The sequence below is a fragment of the Epinephelus fuscoguttatus genome, linkage group LG5, assembly GCF_011397635.1.
Source record: "Epinephelus fuscoguttatus linkage group LG5, E.fuscoguttatus.final_Chr_v1".
In the NCBI taxonomy this organism is placed as follows: Eukaryota; Metazoa; Chordata; class Actinopteri; order Perciformes; family Serranidae; genus Epinephelus; species Epinephelus fuscoguttatus.
In genome coordinates this window covers 25960773-25983213 of record NC_064756.1, presented here as the reverse complement: position 1 = coordinate 25983213, position 22441 = coordinate 25960773, and the positions used below count along the sequence as shown (strand labels likewise).

General features: G+C 39.9%; 2 protein-coding genes across 2 annotated transcripts; both read right to left on the bottom strand.

Annotated features, from left to right (window-relative positions):
- Positions 1 to 602: 602 nt before the first annotated feature.
- LOC125888229 (extracellular calcium-sensing receptor-like) lies at positions 603 to 4707 on the bottom strand. Its single transcript, XM_049575439.1, has 6 exons — positions 4604 to 4707; positions 4082 to 4379; positions 2358 to 3152; positions 1967 to 2194; positions 1662 to 1785; positions 603 to 1516 (listed from the first exon to the last, which is right to left on the bottom strand). The coding sequence occupies exons 1-6, from the start codon at positions 4690 to 4692 to the stop codon at positions 603 to 605; spliced, it is 2448 nt and encodes an 815-aa protein (XP_049431396.1). The 5' UTR covers positions 4693 to 4707.
- A 6080-nt stretch (positions 4708 to 10787) lies between these two features.
- On the bottom strand, positions 10788 to 15268 carry LOC125888225 (extracellular calcium-sensing receptor-like). Its single transcript, XM_049575437.1, has 6 exons — positions 15081 to 15268; positions 14537 to 14834; positions 12818 to 13612; positions 12492 to 12719; positions 12200 to 12323; positions 10788 to 11701 (listed from the first exon to the last, which is right to left on the bottom strand). Exons 1-6 carry the CDS (start codon positions 15110 to 15112, stop codon positions 10788 to 10790), a joined length of 2391 nt encoding a protein of 796 aa, XP_049431394.1. The 5' UTR covers positions 15113 to 15268.
- Between the last annotated feature and the right edge of the window lie 7173 nt (positions 15269 to 22441).

Genomic DNA, 22441 nt, shown 5'->3' with positions numbered 1-22441 from the left:
GAATATATAAAAATGTTATGTTTACAGAAAATGTAGCTTACATGCTGTTTTATAGTCACAGACACATTGTCTGTTTGATAGCCACAATAATTACAATAAATAAAACTAAAGAAGAGAACTATAAAAAAAACATTTGCAGCTATTTTTGTAATATTCCATATGATTATTAGAGCAAGTGATTACATGGCTCTTTTTTTTTTTTTTTTTTTTTTGGAGGTAGCAGTTTAAAAAAAAAAAACAAAAAAAAAACATTTTTTTCACATTTTTTTTCTCCTTTTGTCATCAGTGGCAATTTTTGTTATTTGCCACAATTTCCCGATTGGCCACAAATTCAAGGGTTTTGGGCCACAAATTCAAGGTGTTTTTTGCTGCAAGATCCTGGAGGGACTGATATATATACAGATCTATATAAATAAATCATATAAATATATAATTTTGCTATGTCACTAATTAAATGATTTATAGTGGAAACATTTTACAGTAGTACAATGCAAGTCTTTAGTAAATGAACACGGTCTACTTGACAATTTAGTTAACTGATCATGTAGACATTATACAGTAGTAGCACTTGAATGCCTTTGTCATCATATTATTTTAAGTTTTTAGAGGGATTTTGGTGCCCCCTTCCCCATCATATTCTTTTTTGTATTCTTCTCTGGTTTCAGTAAGATAATATAACATTTTGGAACAAAAATACAAATGAGCAGTCCAAAACTGGAGGCCAGGATAGCAAATATCTCCACAGCAACACTGAACTTCCCAGGGGAGCTGACATATGCTGGAATAAAGGCAGTCCATACTGCACAGAATATCAGTATGCTAAAAGTGATAAATTTGGCCTCATTGAAATTATCAGGCAGTTTCCGAGCCAGAAAAGCAAGAATAAAACATAACATGGCCAGAAGTCCGATGTACCCAAGAACAGCCCAAAAGCCTACAGCTGAACCCAGAGTGCACTCTAATATGATTCTGTCCTTGTATTCCTTAAAATTCCTGAATGATAAAGGAGGAGAAATTGTTAACCAGAGGATACATATGATAATTTGTGGAAGACTGAAACCCATGACACTGAGCCTCTGCTGTGCAGGCCCAAACCATTTCATCACATTACTACCAGGAAGTGTTGCCCTGAAGGCCATTAACACCACTATAGTTTTCCCCAGAACACATGAGATACAGAGAACAAAGGTGATGCCAAATGCTGTGTGTCGCAGCATGCAGGACCACTCAGAGGGCCGGCCGATGAAGGTCAGAGAACACAGGAAACACAGAGTCAAGGAGAAGAGCAGCAGGAAGCTCAGCTCAGAGTTGTTGGCTCTGACAACAGGAGTTTTCCTGTATCTGAAGAAAATGAATGCCACAACAGCAGTGATGCATGTTCCCAGCAAGGATGCTGCAGTGAGCAGTGCTCCCATTATCTCTTTATATGATAGAAACTCTACCTCCTTCTTTACACAGGCATCTCTTCTGTCATTTGACCAGAACGCAGGGTGGCATCGCACACAGGTGATAGAATCTGAAAAATAATGAAAATGCAGATGTTAGCCTTGCTAGGTACATCTGATGTTTTTGTCCCTATATTGCTTATTTTCCATGCATTAATTACCACACACAACTTTTTTTTATTCTTCTCATTTTACTACAGCATAATAATACAACACCTGTAATGTTGCTTATTTCTCCCTCTGCACATGTTAAACAGTCATAGCAGCAGACAGGCTTTCCTTTCTGGAGGACCTTGCGAGTTCCTGGACGACACTTCTTACTGCAAACTGACACAGGCACCTGCAAGAACGAATTGATTATGAGAAAATATGTGGGATTCACTTTGACAAGGTGTTGTTCTCGTTAGGTTCTATTATGCATTTTTAAGCATCTTAAACAAACATAATGAAAGAACAACAACTCCTGCAATATGCAATTTTGAACGACTGAAATAGACTGTGTAATTATTACAATAGCTTACCTGTTTTGAGATGTTTGCCCAAATTAAAGACTTATTTTGCAGATTCAGCTGTTTGTCTGCAGGTAAAGATGCATCATAGAAACCAACTATGACAAAGTCCACAATGCCATTTTCTGTTGGCTGCCAATTTATAATCTCATACTTTGCTGCTGGGTCTCCATTCTCATTAAAGTAAACCTCCTCTCCTTCCTTTGTTTTGAAATGAATCCTTTTTATGTGTTGTAAAATCTAAAAAGATATGAATCAGTGTAGATCATTATCTGACACAAATTTGTAGGATTCTGTTTTGAAATTAACCTTTTTTAAGATACATGAATCAATATAGATAATCATCTGACACACGTCATGTAGGCCTGGTGAAGATACATGAAGAATTTATTCATGAACTCACCGTATATGGATCTAGCTGCACTTTGTTGTTACATGTTTTGTTACAGCTGAGCATACTATGAAGTGCGTGGGCCACAGCATACACTCCTTTATATACATTGTTAAAGATAGGCATGAGCGACATATCAGTGAAGCTGTTCTGCACTCCAGTCAGATCCTCATGTCCAGTACACCCTCTCTGATTCTCTGTGGATGACTTTGACTGCTTGAACTTACAGCTGAATAATGTCTCCCAAAACTCTGTAAATAATTCATTTCTAGATGAATTGAGAGGCTTCACATCCATCATGAACTCTCTCATGCCACTGACATGTGCTTTGGGGATGGACAGGCCTATGGCACCATCCAGAATGTGATGCTTATCCATGGCTGCAGTTTGGCTATCAAAGATCCAGCTTTCACTACCGACCCACTGGTACCCAGTCAAGTTGTGGTGAGACATCTTTTGTATTAGTATATTCATATCAGTGGGGGAGAGGAAAGTGACAATCACCTTGGAAGTGGAAGCTCTGATAATGTCAATTATCTTTTGTATTTTGTCTGGTGGATCTGTTCTAAACAAAGACACAGAGTACTCCAGACAGATGCCCAGCTGCTGGGCTGTTTCTGTAAATGTGGCCATGCCATTGTTCCCATAATCATCATTTGTTCTAATTGCTCCAACCCAAGTCCAACCAAAGTGCTTGACCAAATGTGCCAGGGCTCTGCTCTGGTAGTCGTCACTGGGTATTGTCCTGAGGAAGGATGGGTACTTGGTTTTATCACTGAGACAAGCACAAGTGGCAAAGTGGCTGATCTAAAAGAAAGACAACAAAAAAAAAGGATAATTCAAAAAGATTCAAAATATAAAACATTTTTACAGCACACTACAATGTGGTAACATTTTATAATAGTCATATTATAACCATTTTTGATTAATTGTAAAGTTATTGTTACTCAAACATTAATTAATTGTTATTTTACTATTACCAAACAATGAGCTGATAAATAATGTTTACTCATTAATGCCATAATATGTGATTTTAACAGTTTATTGCACACATTATGACACTTTCTACACTTTATTCTCCATTTGCAAATGATTATCAAATTATTAATACACATTTAAGAAAATGTTCTATAAATATTATTTGGGTGGTTATTATGGAGATGCTACTTATGATTATAATACCTTGTTAAAAAGTTGAGAAATACTGTTTAGTGGATCTATAAACATGTGGTTGTCCAGTATTATTTTTGCAATCGTTGTAGATGCCCTACACAATATTTGGCCATTTAACAAAGTATTATAATTATCAATTGCAGCTTTATAATAAACATGCAAATGATGGATGTATACATTTTACAAACCAATCAATTAGCATTAACAATGTGTTACAAATATCTAGTTAATCAATCTCAATCCCTTTCTTAAAAGTTTACATACAATACAATATTTGGTCTATTTCTTAATCAACACTAAATGCAGTATATAAAATGTTAAAATGTGTGTAACAACAAACTGTTACATTATTATAAATTATTGCATTACTATTAGTAAAGAGAATGCAATTATTATTTCTTTATTGATTATCATTAAAATTAATATAGGTTTAATTAACTATCAATTTACCATTTATTTGAAATGGTTATAATGTGCTAAATGTTTAAAAAACCCATTTTGTTATGACTACCTAGAAGAATTACAGGACAAGATTTGTTTTAACCAATCTTACCATTACTTACCACTGGGATATGAAAGGGTCCGATTACAGAGGCTATAGCCATGGAAGGAGACGAAGAGGTCTCTCCAATAATGGCCTGCACTTGGTCTGACTTGATACATGGTTCCTGGGAGGATGCAGATGACTCCTCATTACCATTAGCCAAAGCCAGTGTAACCCTCACACCTCTGGCAATGGAGCTACAGACATCATAGATTTTGTAGCCCAAAAAGACGTTCGGTAGCAGGTCTGTTCTGTTGTTAATCTCCTCTATGGCAAAGAGCATAGCCTGGGTATACTGGAAACCTCTGAAATTCAAACTAGATGTTGACAAATATAAATATTGGAACTGCAAACAATGTATCCTTGCAATAGAAAGGGTTGTACAGGAAATAAAAAGCATTTGATAGTATTAAGACACAAGAAAGAGAATATCTCATATTTTAATACTTAGTTTGATGCTCTTTGCTGTGCCTGTTATGTATCTGTACCCACTTTCACTTAGGTAGTTGAAATCTAACTCGGTGTTTACAGTCTAATTTACCTGGTGCATTGCAGTGGCAGTGGCTTGTGCATGTAGTTGTCCTGCCTGGTTTTCCAGCTTCTGTGGAAAGAGAAGATTCCCCCCAACATAATGTCTCCATCCTTAGATAGCTGGGGGTTCTCTGGATTCCCTCTTCGCCTGCACACCAGCTCCTCAGCCTGAGAGACAGATGCCACCAGCAACAGCTGTAAAAGTGTCCATCCCTTCTCTTGCCACCTCTGTGTGGACATCATACTGTCTCCGACAGCTAAATCACTGGGTTAGGATCACACATAAATGCAAATTAGAGGCTTCCACTGGTATTTATACATTTGGGAGCAGCATAAAACAGTATAATCGAACAGTGATGTTTTATCTCTGTGGACCTACAAGGTGAGGCAACAGGAAGAAGGTGTCCAAACAAAAGAGTTTTCTGCATTATCCTATTCTGAATATCTTAAAGGTATACTATACAGGATTTTCCTCATAATCAGCACTTATTATCCAGTTATAAATGTGTGGCAGTGTATTTATCACAGAGACTCTGCCCTCTTCTTGCATTTTCATATTTTCATATTATTTTGCTGTGTCTGGGGCATTCCTGGGCACAGCACACAGGTAAGGTTGGGACTTTTAAAAAAGGTAGCAACCAGGTGTCACACTGCACAGTGCCAAAAAAATGCAAATATAGCAAGGCGAACAGTTGGTCTTCAAATTCACCTTTGCTGGCAAAACTGTTTACAAATAGTAGCTGACAATTCATGCATAATACCTTGAAATTCATATATTATCAGATAAGAAAATTCTGTTGTGCCAGACAAAATTTTTTTAAAATAATAATCATATTGGCACGATATATCCTGATATTTAAAATAGTAATTTTGTAATTTACACATCAGTAAATAATGCAGGATGAACCTAGAAAATTAGACTCATTAGGCATACCGATATGCCCCACAACAGTAAAGTCTTGTTAACAATGCATTAACTGATGTTTTTGTTTGGTTTTGTGACTACCACTTTACAAAAGCATTACCTTATGACATTGATATGGCTATCATATAAGCAATTATATGTGCTAGCTTATTTACACATGGGGAAGACGCAGTGCACTATTAGCATTCATGTTATGACAATGTCGCCAGCCCACAAGCCATGTAGTTCATATATTACCAAAGTATTCTCAGGCCAAAGTCACACATGTTTTGATAGTTTTTCACCTCCAAATCTGTTTGTGAGCAGGATGTCAAGGCACAACCAAAGGGGAGAGAGTGTCCCATCACTGTGGCCAGGGCCCTATTAAAAAAGAAGATGGATGGATGTTGAAAGTGAAGTACAGTAAAGTTGCCCTTTATCAGACCCCAACTGTCTTGTATAGTTTTCTGGGCCTGCATTGCTGGCACGCAGCTCTCAACATGCTGGAGCTCAGCAGGCGGCTGACAGCTAATGGGTGGACCAGACGGTGGGCGTAATGCCTCTGCAACAAAACTGTCCCAACACTGTGAGTCAGGGTGGCTTTATCAGTGGCAAGGCAGCAAATAGGTAGCCATTGGGATGCAATTTTTTCCCCCAGCGTCTCAGACAAGGCAGTACACACTTGGTAAAATAATGATAATAATAATCAAAGCTGCAAGCAGCGATGATCGGGGGTGCTGCCAGGATGCCAATTGATGCCGCTGTTCATTTCTGTGAAAGTCAGACCCTGCACGCAGGAGTAAGTTGGTACTCCCTTCTTAGAGTGTGGGCATTGGAATGACCTATTGCACATTTTGTACCATATTCTGTATCCACTGTGTGGCACTGGAGAGCACACTAATTATGTATCATGTTGCTGTAAATCAATTATAGACACCACCATGTAAATTTCAGGTAAATCAAAAGATAATTGTTTGACAAGTCTTTCTTCCTGTTGCCAATAGGTGGAGCAATCACCATGACACCTTACGCACATGTAGTTGGCTTTGGGACTGAAGCCTTACAAAACATGTGAAGTTTGGGGCAGATTATAGGCCTCTGCTCGAAAATTGCACATCCATAATGAAATGAATATATCTCTGCAACCACAAGGTCTATTTGAATACTTTTGGTGTCATGGTAAAGGGAACACTTGTGAGATTTTATAAGATGTGTAAATATCACTAAATGTGTTATATGTGAAGAGTAAGTGAAGATGGCACACAGCACCAAGGAAACATTTTGAGGTTCGCCTAAAAAAAAAAAAAAAAAGCATTTTAAGCATTTTCAGGATGAGTATCCCTTTGGAATGATGCAGCTGCACCTCTAAACCTCTATCAAATCACAGTACAATATGTGAATCTTAACTCTGCAAAGGTTGATTCTGATAAAGTGAAGCAGAACAATATTAGAGAGGTTTTAGTACAGAAAATTCAGGCGAGCTATCCAAAATTGCACCATGTTTGCATGTGATTTTTGTCATGCACAATCCTATATCTTTCATTTTTTGTTTCTGTAAATCCCTAATGATGTTTAGGATATACACATACAACTGTCCGTTTTTTTTCTTTTTCTCGATTTCCCACTCCAAACTGACCAATACACACCTACTACATTTGAAACTGAGTTTCTATTCTGAGTTTTGGAGGCCCGTATCTCCGTGATGGCTTGGCTGATTTGAGTGATTGACACCTCGTTTGATTTGTTAGAGCCAATAGAATGGCGCTATACTCACTAAAACGAGATTGACAGCACTGTAAGCCAATCAGAGTCAGCAGAACGCGTAGTGGGGCGATGTCAGCTGCTATGAGTGGTCATTGTTATGCTTCCCCCAGAACCTCCGGCCGGCAAGTTTTTCCACCCAGATTCATTTGAATGACAGATAACATCACGGTGAACTGGAATGAAGCATGTTTCAAAGGCAGAATGCGCTTTTCACGGCAAAAAACAACACGGTAAGAGAGATATTACAAATATATTTTGGCGAAAAGATCTCTGTTGTTGTTCTTTGGCCTCTAACTCTCTGATGGTGTGGCGTAGAGTGCTTTGGTGCATATATGTGGAAACAGAGTCTCAGCTTTCATTTGAGATGAACGGTGTGTGTTCTGCGTAAAGTGTGGTTGAGTTAGAGCCCGAAATATACCGAGTGGGTCGGGATATCGGTGCTGTATGGAGTTGGATTTGTTGTTGTTTAATTAGTTGTTGTTTGACCTGTATTTGGAGCATGTAAAAAGGGTTTTTACAGCCCAGGTTCTGCTGTTTAATTTAATTTGATGTGAAACATCACTATATTCTTTGTGATCAGTGTATTGTTTCACACTGTGCTTGCAAAGTCGCTCTCAAAGTCTCCCAGTTGGGGGACTTTCGGCAGGTATGTCGAATAAGGTGTTGCCACGGCAACCGCATTTGATGAAAAGTCAAATGCTTCATTTCTGATTATCATCAAGATCTAAGGACTTATTTCAGCAAATGGTGGGTATGATTATCGTAAAACTTCAATTAAAAGCCTGGTCCCAATTAAATGCCCAGTCCCTTTTACTAACCTGGTGTGGCTACACATTCTGACAAATAAATATGCTACACTTTGTTAGTTTGGTTAAATTCTCCACAATTCAATTGTTCAGTTCATTTTACTGAAACCATGAGCACCAGAGAAGACTGCAATTTATTCAGATATACCACCACAATGAAAGAACAAGCAGTGACTCCCTATCTCTGAAGCTGTCAAAAAATCAGAATACGAGTCCATTCTTCGATTACCCATTATCTTATTTATATTCCTTTAGTCTGTATGGGTCCACCAATCAGAATTAAAAAAACAAAACAAAAAAAAACAACGAAATAAGAGTTTTTTACATGAAAATGAATCCAAGTTATGAATATTGTTTTAACAGGATAAAGTGGTGTTGTGTCGGTATACCAGGGGCCTCTTTAATAAACGTGGCATACGCTACTTTCTACGCAAACTTTGAGATTCATAAAAATCATACTTGATGGGAAAATGTGCGCTCTTCGATTTTCTGTCTAAATAAATCACCGCAAATAGCCTTAACACCTTAAATATTGAACCACTTCTTCCTGACTTCTGAGACAGTCATAGGGAACAGCATTTACAGCATCTGCCACCAGCTGCCACTTCGCTGCATTTTAGCCATAGTAATGCCCATATTGAGTCCACCAAACAACATTGTCTTTCTGCTATCAACCTCCCCAACAAGAACTTCAACTTCACTCTGTGTGAAGTTTTGTTTTATAAGTTTTCTTGCTGTGTTTGCCGTGCTTTCCTTCGTGCTGTGTCTTGTTAATGAATATTAAATCAGGGTGTTTCACTGGCCATTTACAGTACAGGCATTTATGGGTGGGGTGAGACACTCCTTCACCTGCACCACATTTCGAGTTGATTGTGATTTATAAAGGGAAACAGGCTTGGGACATGCATGCACACTGTGTTATAAATCATACATAAGCACCTTCTGTGCTTTGTTCATATGTCAACTTTAGTCACCTTTCCTGCGCACAGTTTTATAAATGAGGCCCCTGGTCGCGTAATCCTCTAGTACCGTAAAACGAGTGTCATAACGCTCTCTCTCTAATGTGCTGTCTCTTTGAGCTAGGTCAAAAGATTCATTCATAATTGATATGTTATTCAAAGCCTAATTTTTATACAAGTAATATTCATACTGGTTCAAATAAACTATTTGATCGTATTTTCCCATCTTAGCTGAGCGACAGGTTTGTGTAAAAGGAATCAAAGGCCTGTCCCATATAGACGCCTGTCCCAAATATATGCCTGTTGGGTTCAGTGATTTAAGCAAATAATTGCCCAGGTTACTAATTGAAGTTTTTATTTTTTTTTTTTTACTGTAACTTGCTAGAAGGAGGACATCAAAATAAAAAAATTGTAATTTTCTGTTGCCATTAGGTGGCATTATGACTATGTTTCAAAATTCCTCTTAAGATGTGTTCAAGCCATGACTGTCATCATATGTGTCAAATTTTGACAAGATCTGACCATGTGGCGTAAAGTTGCAACAGTTTATGTTGTCTTGTCAAAACACTGAAACTCACCCTGCCCCCTTAGAGACGTCCTCCAAAGAAGATTCACAATTTTCACAGTAAAGCATCACCAAGGTGTTATGGCTGCTTTGGCCAAAGTTCAGGTGGATCTGGTCAACTTTGTAGGACATGTACATCAATGTATAAAACATCTTTCCTGATGCCAGAAGGGGGTTCTATGATTGTAATAACTAATTATTGGCATGTAGATGTGTTCAGCCCAGGACTGTCATCAAACCTGTGAAATATGGGGCAGATTGGACCATGTATGCTGGAGTTAGATAGATAGTTGGAGCACTTCTTGTTTGGTGGTGGAACATGGATGTTTGAAACCTCACCACGGTCACACAGTTTGACGAAAACTCAAGTTTTGAACACATTTTAAGGACCAATGTCTTAAGATGGTAAACACCCAATCTGAAGTCAACTGAATCTAATCTGTAGGAGGAGTTTAATAAAGTATGGCCCCTGGAAATTGTAAAAACTGCACAAAAATTCTGCAAAAAAATTAAAACGGCTGACTTCCTATTGGGTTTAGGGTATGGCTCCAAGACTGTTTTAGTACGTCATGGGACTTTACATGTGTCTACCAGTTTTTGTATGTGTAGGTCAAACCAGTTTCAGGGGCTGCTTCTTAGAAATAATGTAGTGGGGGTTACTGAGCCATTTTTTGGAAGCTGAGCATGAGACTCCTAAAATGTCTTTTTTTTTCACTAAATGCAATTCATTTGGAGGAAGAAGAATAAAAATCCTTGCACTTTGTGGTGCTTGGGCCATTTTAATGCCAATGTGTAACGGACAAAGGGACTGACATGCACTAAGATATACATGAAGCCAGAACAGCGACCACAACAATGAACAAAGAAACTTAGATTACAGCACACACAGAGGGAGCGTGATTTCAACCTCTGCTTAAGATGCTTTTACTCTCCAGTATCTTTATAAAGCAAATAGCTGTTTTCTGCTACATTAATGCTCTGAATGTTGCATACAGCTCTTTCAAAGTCTAAATGCAGTACAAAATACACACACACACACACACACACACACACACACACACACACACACACAAATCAAAATACATGTTCAAATCATAAGGGTTTATCTAATGTTGATCAAGTTGTATTTAAAGTTGTTATCTCTAATTCTAATGTCAGAATTTTAGTGGCATTTTCCATAATGATATTTTAAGTTTTCAAAATGATTTTGGTGCCCCCTTCCCCATCATATCCTTTTTTGTATTCTTCTCAGGTTTCAGTAAGATAACATAACATTTTGGGAAAAATATACAAATGAGCAGTCCAAAACTGGAGGCCAGAATAGCAAATATCTCCACAGCAACACTGAACTTCCCAGGGGAGCTGACATATGCTGGAATAAAGGTGATCCATACTGCACAGAATATCAGCATGCTAAAAGTGATAAATTTGGCCTCATTGAAATTATCAGGCAGTTTCCGAGCCAGAAAAGCAAGAATAAAACAGAACATGGCCAGAAGTCCGATGTACCCAAGAACAGCCCAAAAGCCTACAGCTGAACCCAGAGCACACTCTAAAATAAGTCTGTCCTTGAATTCCTTAAAGTTCTGAAATGGAAAAGGAGGTGAAATTGTTAACCAGAGGATACATATGATTACTTGTATAAGAGTGAAAGCCAGAACACTGAGTTTCTGCTGTGCAGGCCCAAACCATTTCATCACATTACTACCAGGAAGTGTTGCCCTGAAGGCCATTAACACCACTATAGTTTTCCCCAGAACACATGAGATACAGAGGACAAAGGTGATGCCAAATGCTGTGTGTCGCAGCATGCAGGACCACTCAGAGGGCCGGCCAATGAAGGTCAGAGAACACAGGAAACAAAGAGTCAAGGAGAAGAGCAGCAGGAAGCTCAGCTCAGAGTTGTTGGCCCTAACAATAGGAGTTTTCCTGTATCTGAAGAAAATGAATGCCACAACAGCAGTGATGCATGTTCCCAGCAAGGATGCTGCAGTGAGCAGTGCTCCCATTATCTCTTCATATGATAGAAACTCTACCTCCTTCCTTACACAGGCATCTCTTTTCTCATTTGACCAGAACTCAGGGTGGCATCGCACACAGGTGATAGCATCTGAAAATGATTTTAAAGCAGGTGTCAGACTTGCTCAGTACATTTGATGTTTTTGTCACTATATTGCTTATTTTTCATACATAGAAGATGTACAGCACATAATTACTGGATAATAAATGGATAGTCATATGACAGTTTCATGGTACCATCATGAATGATTTGGATTTGTTAGTACAAGAAATAGTGCAAAAAGGTTATAATCATAAATTGAGGTTTAATTTGTTTTTGTTGCACAAATGTTTGGGCCTTAATGACTAGTATTGTACTTTTTTTTTCAAATATCAATTTTCAGTCCAACTGCACACATAATTTCATTCACTCTCAATCTCAATAATTGCAGTTTCAGAGAGATGTCACACCCCAACAGATTAGACCAAATCTGCCTGCTAACTGTGAGGAGGTGTGAAACAAACTGTAAGCCTTTTGGTATTTTAATATATATATATATATATATATATATATATTTTTTTTTTTTCTATTGACAAAATAATACTACACCTGTAATTTTGCTTATTTCTCCCTCTGCACATGTTAAACAGTCATAGCAGCAGACAGGCTTTCCTTTCTGGAGAACCTTGCGAGTTCCGGGACGACACTTCTCACTGCAAACTGACACAGGCACCTGCATAAACAAAATGACGATGAGAAAAATATTGGCATTCCCTTTGACAAGGTTGTTCTTGTAAGGTTCGATTGTGCATAAAAAACATCATACAACAACAACAACAACTAGTACCATATGAAATTTTTAACTATTAAAATAGACTGTATAAACATTACAATAGCTTACCTGTTGTGAGTTGTTTGCCCAAATTAAAGACTTATTTTGCAGATTCAGCTGTTTGTCTGCAGGTAAAGATGCATCATAAAAACCAACTGTGACAAAGTCCACAATGCCATTTTCTGTTGGCTGCCAGTTTATAATTTCATACTTTGCTGCTGGGTCTCCATTCTCATTAAAATAAACCTCCTCTCCTTCCTTTGTTTTGAAATGAATCCTTTTTATGTGTTGTAAAATCTAAAAGAATATACATCGATGTAGATCATTATCTGATACAATTTTGTAGGCCGTGTGGCGTGCATCATGATGGACTGATAATATATTTATGAACTCACCGTATATGGATCTAGCTGCACTTTGTTGTTACATGTTTTATTACAGCTGAGCATAGTATGTAGTGCGTGGGCCACAGCATACACTCCTTTATAGACATTGTTAAAGATAGGCATGAGTGACATATCAGTGAAGCTGTTCTGCACTCCAGTCAGATCCTCATGTCCAGTACATTCTCTCTGATTCTCTGCAGCCAACTTTGACTGCTTGAACTTACAGTTGAATATTTTTTCCCAAAACTCTGTAAACATTTCATTACCAGATGAATTGAGAGGCTTAATATCAAACATGAACTCTCTCATGCCACTGACATGTGCTTTGGGGATGGACAGGCCTATGGCACCATCCAGAATGTGATGCTTATCCATGGCTGCAGGTTGAGGATCAAAGATCCAGCTTTCACTACCGACCCACTGGTACCCAGTCAAGTTGTGTTGAGACATCTTGTGTATTAGTACAAGAATATCACCAGCGGAAAGGAAGGCGACAATCACCTTGGAAGTGGAAGCCTTGATAATGTCAATTATCTTTTGTATTTTGTCTGGTGGATCTGTTCTAAACAAAGACACAGAGTACTCCAGACAGATGCCCAGCTGCTGGGCTTTTTTTGTGAATATAGCCATGCCATTGTTCCCATAATCATCATTTGTTCTAATAGCTCCAACCCAAGTCCAACCAAAGTGCTTGACCAACTGTGCCAGGGCTCTGCTCTGGTAGTCGTCACTGGGTATTGTCCTGAGGAAGGATGGGTACTTGGTTTTATCACTGAGACATGCACAAGTGGCAAAGTGGCTGATCTAAGAGGGAAAAACAAGAAAAAAAAGAAATGATATCCTGAGGTAAATATTCATATCAAACATTTACACACCACACTACAATGTGGTAAGACTTCATAATGATCATCACTGATAAATTACAGTTAAAAAAAACTTAAGTTAATAGTTATTTTACTGTTAACAAACAATGAAATGATAAATAATAATGTTTGCTTAGTAATATCATCATTTTGCATTACAACCATTTTTTGCACACCTTATACTTTTTTTGCCTATTTAAAAATGAATATCAAATTATTACTGTGTTATCACTGTTTACAAGCAATGGAATCATAAATAATAAAACTACACATTTGTAAGACTTTGTAAATGGTTAATAATTGTTTTGTAAACCTTCTTTGAACATTCTGTAGTTTTTCAGTATGATGTTGCATACTTGTAGATTGTCCAGACAATATTTATTAACCATTTAATAAAGTATCATAATCATAAGTTGCAACTTTATAATAAGCATCCTAATGATGGGTATAGACAGTTTACAGACCAATCAATAGACATTAACAGTGTGCTACAACTGTCTGGTCAATCAGTCAAATGTTTTCTCAAACAAATTCTTAAAGGTTTACAGGTTTACCTTTACAAATATTTATTGAATACCTAATATGGCACATAAAATTGTACAGTGTGTAAAAATAAACTGATAAATTAACATAAATAAAGACATTATTAATAATTAGTAAACATTATTCAATTATCATTTCACTGTTTGTTAACATTAAAATGACCATTACCTGAAGTTTAATTAATAATTTCTTTTACTGACAGTTACTATAAAGTGTTACCTATAATTCTTTTTTAAACCCCTTTTGTTTTGAGCAGCTGGAAGAAATACAGGGTAATAATTGTTTTCACAAGTATATTTTCATTTTGACCAATCTTACTTACCATTGGGATATGAAAGGGTCCGATTACAGTGGCTATAGCCATGGAAGGAGAGGAAGAGGTCTCTCCAATAATGGCCTGCACTTGGGCTGGTCCAGTACATGGTGCTTCTGAGGGTGCAGGTAACACCTCATAATCATTAGCCAAAGCCAATGCAACCCTCACACCTCCAGCAATGGAGCGACAGGAATCATAGATCTTATAGCCCAGAGAGACGCCAGGCAGCAGGTCTGTTCTGTTATTAATCTCCTCTATGGCAAAGCGCATAGCCTGGGCATACTGGAAACCTCTGAAATGCAAACTAGATGTCGGCAGATATAAATATTAGAACTGAAAACATGGATTATGGATCATTATCCATGGACTAGAAACAGCATCACAGAAACAGAAGCATCTGATGGTATTTAGACACAGAAAAGTAAAAAAAAAAAAAAAAATCTCATATTTTTATATTGAGTTTGATGCCCTTTGCTGTGCCTGTTTTGTATCTGTACCCACTTTCACTTAGGTAGTTGAAATCTAACTCGGTGTTTACAGTCTAATTTACCTGGTGCATTGCAGTGGCAGTGGCTTCTGCATGTAGTTGTCCTGCCTAATTTTCCAGCTGCTGTGGAAAGAGAAGATTGCCCCTAAGAAAATGTCTCCATCCTTAAATAGCTGGGGGTTCTCAGGATCCCCTCTCCGCCTGCACACCAGCTCCTCAGCATCAGAGACAGACACCAACAGCAACAGCTGTAAGAGTGTCCAACACTTCTCTGGCCACCTCTGTGTGGACATCATACTGTGTATGACAGCTATACCACTGGGTTAGGATCACATGTAAATGCAAATTAGAAGCTTGCACTGGTATTTATACATTTGGGAGCAGCATCAAAAAATATAATAGAACAGTGATGTTTTATCTCTGTGGACCTACAAGGTGAGGCAACAGGAAGAAGGTGACCAAACAGAGGAGCTTTCTGCCGTATCCTATGGTGAATATCTTAAAGGTATACTATACAAGATATTCTTCATCATAATCACCACTTATAATCCAAAAAGAGGTGTGTGGCAGTGTATTTATCAGCAGAGACCCTAACCTCTGCCTACATTTTCTCATATACCTTCTTGGGCAAATTGTGGACTTGATGAAAAGGTAGGGACCAGGTGCCAGGCTACAATATATATATATATATATATATATATATTCAGTTGTGCTGTACAAAAGTTTCTCTTTTTTTAATAATATTGGCACAATTTATAGACTACTTGAATTTATATCGGTAATTTACACATTAAAAAAATAATATGGGTGAAGGTCATGTAAAGTTTAAAAAAATATACTAAGAAGGCATACTGAAATGGCCCACAACTGTACAGTTTTGTTAACAATGCATTTTTATTTATTTATTCATTGTAATGTAGTGTGACCTTTTGGGGGCAGAGAAATAAGTTTTACATAAAACATTACCTTATAACGTTGATATGGCTATCATATAAGCAATTGTATGTGCTAGCTTATTTACACATAGAGAAGATGCAGCGCACTATTAGTATTCAGTTGGAGTTGCATGTGTATGTACCTGATAAATGTTCAGTCCAATATTCACTATCTTTTTAGCTCTGTCTAGGTCTCCAACTTCTTATTTGCTTAATGCTCTACTTTTTCACAAGGTAGTTGCTAACTGCTGCTGGGCAGTTGAAGGAGGGCATCAAGCTAAAGGGAGAGGCTTTCTGTTCTTGGTTGTCTAGGGGCCTCCTGAAGCAACAGACAAATCAATTACTGGATCTAAAGCTATGGAAGTCACCAAAGCAAACCTTGGGTGTGGAAGGAGTTTCAAGAGGTCATGTACAAAGACATTCTGGTGGGCCTCAATGAAGTTCTGACAAACCCTTAGATGACTCAAGAAGGAAAAGTTTTGATTCAGTCTATTTTTGGAGGGGGAGGAGAATTGCAAACCTGGACTGGGAATGTTGATGAATGGTGGAAGGAGCATTTTGAGGATGTCCTGAACTCAAACATCATGTTGTCTATGGAGGAGGCAGAGTTTAAGACTTAGGGATAACCTCAAATATATATTTTTGGAGTTTACTCCTGTAGGAGGGACAGCCTGCTGAATTCTCCCCACAACCTAGATTGTAACTAAATGGACAGTGGTGAGATGGGCCACTCTGTGAGTCAAATGTTTATGGTTTTGCCCCCGGTCTCAACTCAAAGTTGATGAACTCTTTCACCGTCATCCTGGCATCAAGAGTGGTAAAGGTGTCAATTGGAAACACCCAGATCTCAGTTTGCTGATTACCATCCAGGGAAAATCCAGTGTTTTGACAACTCAGTCAGATTAACTGCCAGACAAGGGTCATTATCTATGCTTTTAAGTTCACTGATCTGCTAAGATCCCAGCAGCAGGGAGAGACTCCAACTCAACCACCACCAAAGAATCATATCTTTGATAAAACAAACAGTTTTCTTAAGGACTGAATACTCTACCTCCAATAAAACCACATCCTCTTTTCCTTTTGTCTCTCCACACTTCTGTCCCTCTATCTGTTATACAACACATGTATAGGAGTCACCCCAGCTTTATCTAACTCTCACCCTGGTGAAGATGAGATAAGAAAGCCAGATGTGTGAGCCGTAAATTCAGGTTAAATTCCTGAGTAGAGACTAAGTTTCTCTTATTAACCAACTTGAAATGTCTCTTGGAAGTAAACTATACATTTTATCCATGTTCTAAAATTGTAACTGTGCATAATCCTTGTTTTTTAGTGGAATGATATTGTTTACACTCTTGTAGGTCATAGTATGAGTGAGTTATAATTTCATGTGTTTAATCCCTCATTTAACATGGAGTTATACTGACATCCTGTGGCGATAGTTAAGAAGGGTTATATTATATTATATTTCGAGTTAAGATATAGTTGGATTGATTAATCAACTTGTCTTTATTAATATGTGCTTTCTCATTTAGCGTGTTGAAGTAACTGCGGACTAGTTTGTAGTGTTTGTGCATGAAACATTTAAACTTGTGTTCCGCTGACATATGCGGTATAATAATCAATTTTGATCTTAATTTAGGTTTCGTTAGGTAAATGGTTTTGCACACCCCTGCATCCCCAATTTATTTACAGTCACATACTGGGGCTTAGTAGCTCAGTCCGTATAGGGACTTGGGTTAGGAACCGGTTCAAGTCCCCGTCCGGACCAAATATGGAGTGTGGACTGGTGGCTGGAGAGGTGCCAGTTCACCTCCTGGGCACTGCCAAGGTGCCCTTGAGCAAGGCACTGAACCCCCAACCGCTCGGGGCACCTGACCAAGGCAGCCCCCTCACTCTGACATCTCTCCACTTTGTGCATGTTTGTGCATGTGTGTGTCTTTCGGACCTGTGTGTTAATGACAAAAGAGTGAAAATTGAATTTCCCCTCAGGGGGATTAATAAAGTATAAATAAATTAAAAATAAAAAAAAATATAAAATATCATCTCACTATTGCCAAACTAAATAACTGCCACTTTGTATAGCACAACTTATGACCCTGACCATGCAAGGCCATGCTGTACATATATAATCAAATTCATGGACAGGATCTCAAGACGCCAATGGGAGGAGAGTGTCAGCTTTGGGTTCCTTCAAACTGTGTTTCTGATGTTTGTAGAAGACTGTCATCACACAGAGTTTTGCCGCCTTCCGCTTCCTGCTTGAGTCGGCGTTCTCTGTCACCTCGGCTCTTAATTTATAACTTTAAACCAGTTTTATGCCACGCCTAATAAACTACTTTTAATGATTTTATTTGTTTAAAGTCTGTTCGTTTGGCCGGATGGCCGATCTCGTGTTTCTGATCGGCGGATTTTGAGCTTTTTGGACACGGGTGACTGGTGACACAGCCGCACCCCAAACTTCATCAGAGATTCGCTAACTTTTAGCAACAGTCTAGTTTTTCTCTGCTCTACAACTGGATTAACTACAGTGATACTGCCTGCCTGAGAGTGAAAGTCCCCGTGAACACTTCGGCCACCCCAGAAGCCTTTTTACACCTTCTGTGCCATTTTCTGGACACCGGAGTGACTGCAGCTACCTGGCGAAACTCACTGGTTTCTCCCAGACACTCATTCACCTCTATGCGCCGGTAAGTCCCGCTTTCTACCGGACCACAACCCACCCTGATCTGAGTCAACACACTTTTAGAGTCCCCGCGTGTAATTTTGTTTTTACTGTGGCTCATACCAACTGCTAAAAAAAAAAAAAAAAAAAAAACTTGAGAATGTAGCTTTCTGGAGAATATAATCACGTCATTACGCATTACACCGTTGCTGCCAGAGTTTGTTTTCTGCTTCCTTGGCTACCCCATCTGTCCCCCATGGCTCCACTCACCTCTCCACACCACTGTGACAGCTGTATCCACAAAACCCAGAAGATCGCGGAGCTGGAGCAGCGCATTTCAAACCTCTACTGGATTAGGGATGAAGAGGCGCGGCTTGACTATGTTGTCACTCCAGGTCCTGGTCCCCCTGGCAATCCTGCGGATCTGGACTCAACCATCCCAGAATTTGCTCCCTGCTCCATGGATACAGCAGATCCCAACCCCACTGGCTTGGCCCCAGCTGAGTGGTCAGCCTCGGCTCCTCAGCTCCGAGCTGATGATCCAGCCGCCACAGCGACATCCAGGCCGGCCTCCTCAGCTGCAGCCCCACATCCTCCGGCGGAGGACCCGTGGCTGCTGCTGGGGGCCAAGCCTAAATGGGCGAGCAGCAGTGCAACTTTAGCTACTTTCACCTTCAGTCCAAATCCAAGGTTCAGAACTAATAACTCCACTCCCAACCAAGAGCCATGGTCCACAGTACATGGAAAAAAGCGAGTGAGGTCCAGCCCGATACATGCTCCACCTCGTGAGCTCCAACTGGAGAACAGATATAACATCTTGAGTGTTGAGGAATTCCCTGTTGAGGAATTCCCTCTACTGCAAACTGTCCATTCCCCTCCTGTTTGCCCTTCGACTGATTCACTGCCAGCAGCCCGGGGGGTTGTGGGGTCTGTTTCGGGACCCCTGTTCAGGTCCGCGACCTCCTCCTCCAGGCGCAGGATCATGAAGGAGGCTGCTCTCAGGGCGAGACGCTCCGGCGGTCTTCCATGCCGTGAAGGGTCATGTGAGCCCCCAGCCACTGCTGAGGTTGTGACCTCTCCGCACACTCCGCAAACAGTCCCCACAGAGAAGCGACGCTCGCCCCCTCATCCTCGGCCACTGTTCCCCCCAACCACCGCCATAGTGGGTGACTCCATAACCAGGAACATTCGCTTTTTTAATTCCACAACCCACTGTTTTCCAGGAGCCACTGTCACAAAAATCAGAGATAAACTCCCGGACCTACTGCAATCATTTCCACACTCCATTAAACGTCTGATCTTGCACATCGGAATCAACGATGTGGTCCGGGGTCAGTCTGAGCTGCTAAAGAGCGATTTTAACAGTCTGTTTTCTGCCTTAAAAGACTGCGGGATGTCAATCTTCATCAGCGGCCCTCTTCCCACACTCGGCTTTGGCACAGAGCGGTTCAGTCGGCTCCTCCAACTCCATTCTTGGCTCCAAACCGCCTGCAATATCCACGGGTTGTATTTCATTGACAATTTTAACTTATTTTGGAACTGCCCCTCCTTTTATCAACATGACAGACTTCACCCGAGCAAGTTAGGAAGCTGAATGTTAGCAGCACACACAATGTCACTCACACATGCGTGACTGTTTACGTGCCACACCCCCTTCTCAGTGCCTGGCTCTTCTTCTACCGAGCATTCTATAGACATTGCCTCCCGTAGCTCCCCCTACAGGCTCCAGCTGCTACTAACCTCTACAGACAATCCCTCCTGCTTTCCTATTGCCCCAACTACTGGGCTAGTCTCTACTGTCCCACAATCTCCCACCTTCATACCTGTAGTAATGAACAACAGACATCACAAACGTCAAAACCACACAACCCACAATTTCCGGTATCTGCAACCACTGTCACAATCACAATCTGTCTGCAAAGCTGGTCCCAAGTCTCTTAAGCTGGCATTGTTGAATGCTTGCTCGATCAATAACAAATCATTCACGCTGAATGATTTTTTTCATCACTAGAGATTTAGATTTCATGTTTTTCACTGAGACCTGGCAAAGGGATGAAGATTATGCGTCCATGAAGGAGCTATGCCCGCCTGATTGCGCATTCATATGTGCCCCAAGGACCACTGGCCGTGGTGGTGGCCTTGCTTTGTTGTACAAACACAGTTTCTCCTCGAGGAGAGTGAATTGTGGAACTTTTACCTCATTTGAACTGCTTATTCCTAAAGTTGGCTGCTCTAACCCGTTTTATTGTATTTTAATTTATCGCCCTCCTGGTATTAATGGTGCCTTTCTGGCTGAATTCAGTGACTTTTTGGCTTCCATCACTAAATTTCAAAGAATTTTAATGCTTGGGGATTTTAGTGTGCCTGTAAATGACACCACAAACTCCTTTGCTAATAATTTTATAAATCTCACCGAATCTTTTCATTTTGTGCAACATGTCAATGGCCCGACACACATTAAGGGAAACACGCTGGACCTTGTTTTTACATTGGTTTGGACATTGATTGTATCATCTCTGAGGAGCTGCCCGTCACAGATCACAACTGCATCCTGTTTAATTTGTCTATTATTTCTGATTGTTCAACCAGCAAGCATACAAAACTCACCTGTATGTTAAATAACCTCTCTGCTGAGAAATTCTCATTCACGTTTAACAGTGTGGCGCAGCCTGTTAGTATTAATGTTGACATTGACTCCCAAGTTTTAACTTTTAACTCACACTGCTCTGCTATTCTTGATAAGATTGCTCCTTTAAAGCCTCGAACTATCCCCGCAGCTAATCCCACTCCCTGGCTGAACGACGACATCTGCTGCCTTCGTCGTAAATGTCGGAGAGCTGAGCGCTTGTGGAAATCAAGCAAGCTTCATGTACATCGTCTTTATTTTAAAGAACTGTTAGCTGAATTCAATTCTGTTGTTAGGGTGGCCAGAGCCTCTTATTTTAAAAATCTCATCATCTCCAACAAGCGAAATCCCAGGGTCATTTTTGACACTATAAGTAACATTACTGGTGCGCAACCGCCTGCTCTACCTGTGTCCTCTGATGAGGACTGTAGCAATTTTTTAATGTATTTTGTGAATAAGGTTGCCAGTGTCAAGGCCAGTATAACACCCTCCTCCTCCTCCCTTCCTGATCCTCCCAAACAACAGTCAATTATTGACAATTTCTCACCTGTCTCCTTACAAGACTTGGCAGATCTTGTGTGCACTATGAAGATCTCTTCTAGTCTGCTGGATATCCTGCCCACAACTTTGCTGAAAATTTTTTTCAGCACTATTGGTCCATCTCTGCTCTCCATAATCAATAGCTCACTGGTTTCTGGTCGTGTCCCGTCCCATTTCAAGCAAGCGGTTGTTCAGCCTCTTCTCAAAAAGCCCAATCTGGACCCCGATGTTCTTAGTAACTACCGGCCCATTTCCAAGCTGCCCTTTGTATCTAAGATTCTAGAAAAAGCAGTTGCAAACCAGTTAGTGACAGCGTTGAACAGTTACAGTATCTTAGATAAATTTCAGTCCGGTTATCGTCAGTTACATTCCACAGAAACTGCTCTTCTCAGGGTCTCCAATGACATCATGATGGCCTCCGATGCCGGTAAATCTACTATCCTGGTTCTGCTTGATCTCAGTGCAGCCTTTGACAATGTTGATCACCACATCCTTTTAGACAGGCTGAGGGACAGGGTAGGGAGGGTCCACTCTTCATTGGTTTAAATCCTATCTGTCTGATCGATCCTTTTCTGTGGCTGTTGGCCCTCATAAATCAGAGTTTGCCCCCCTTTCTTGTGGGGTGCCCCAAGGTTCAGTGCTTGGGACAACCCTCTTTACG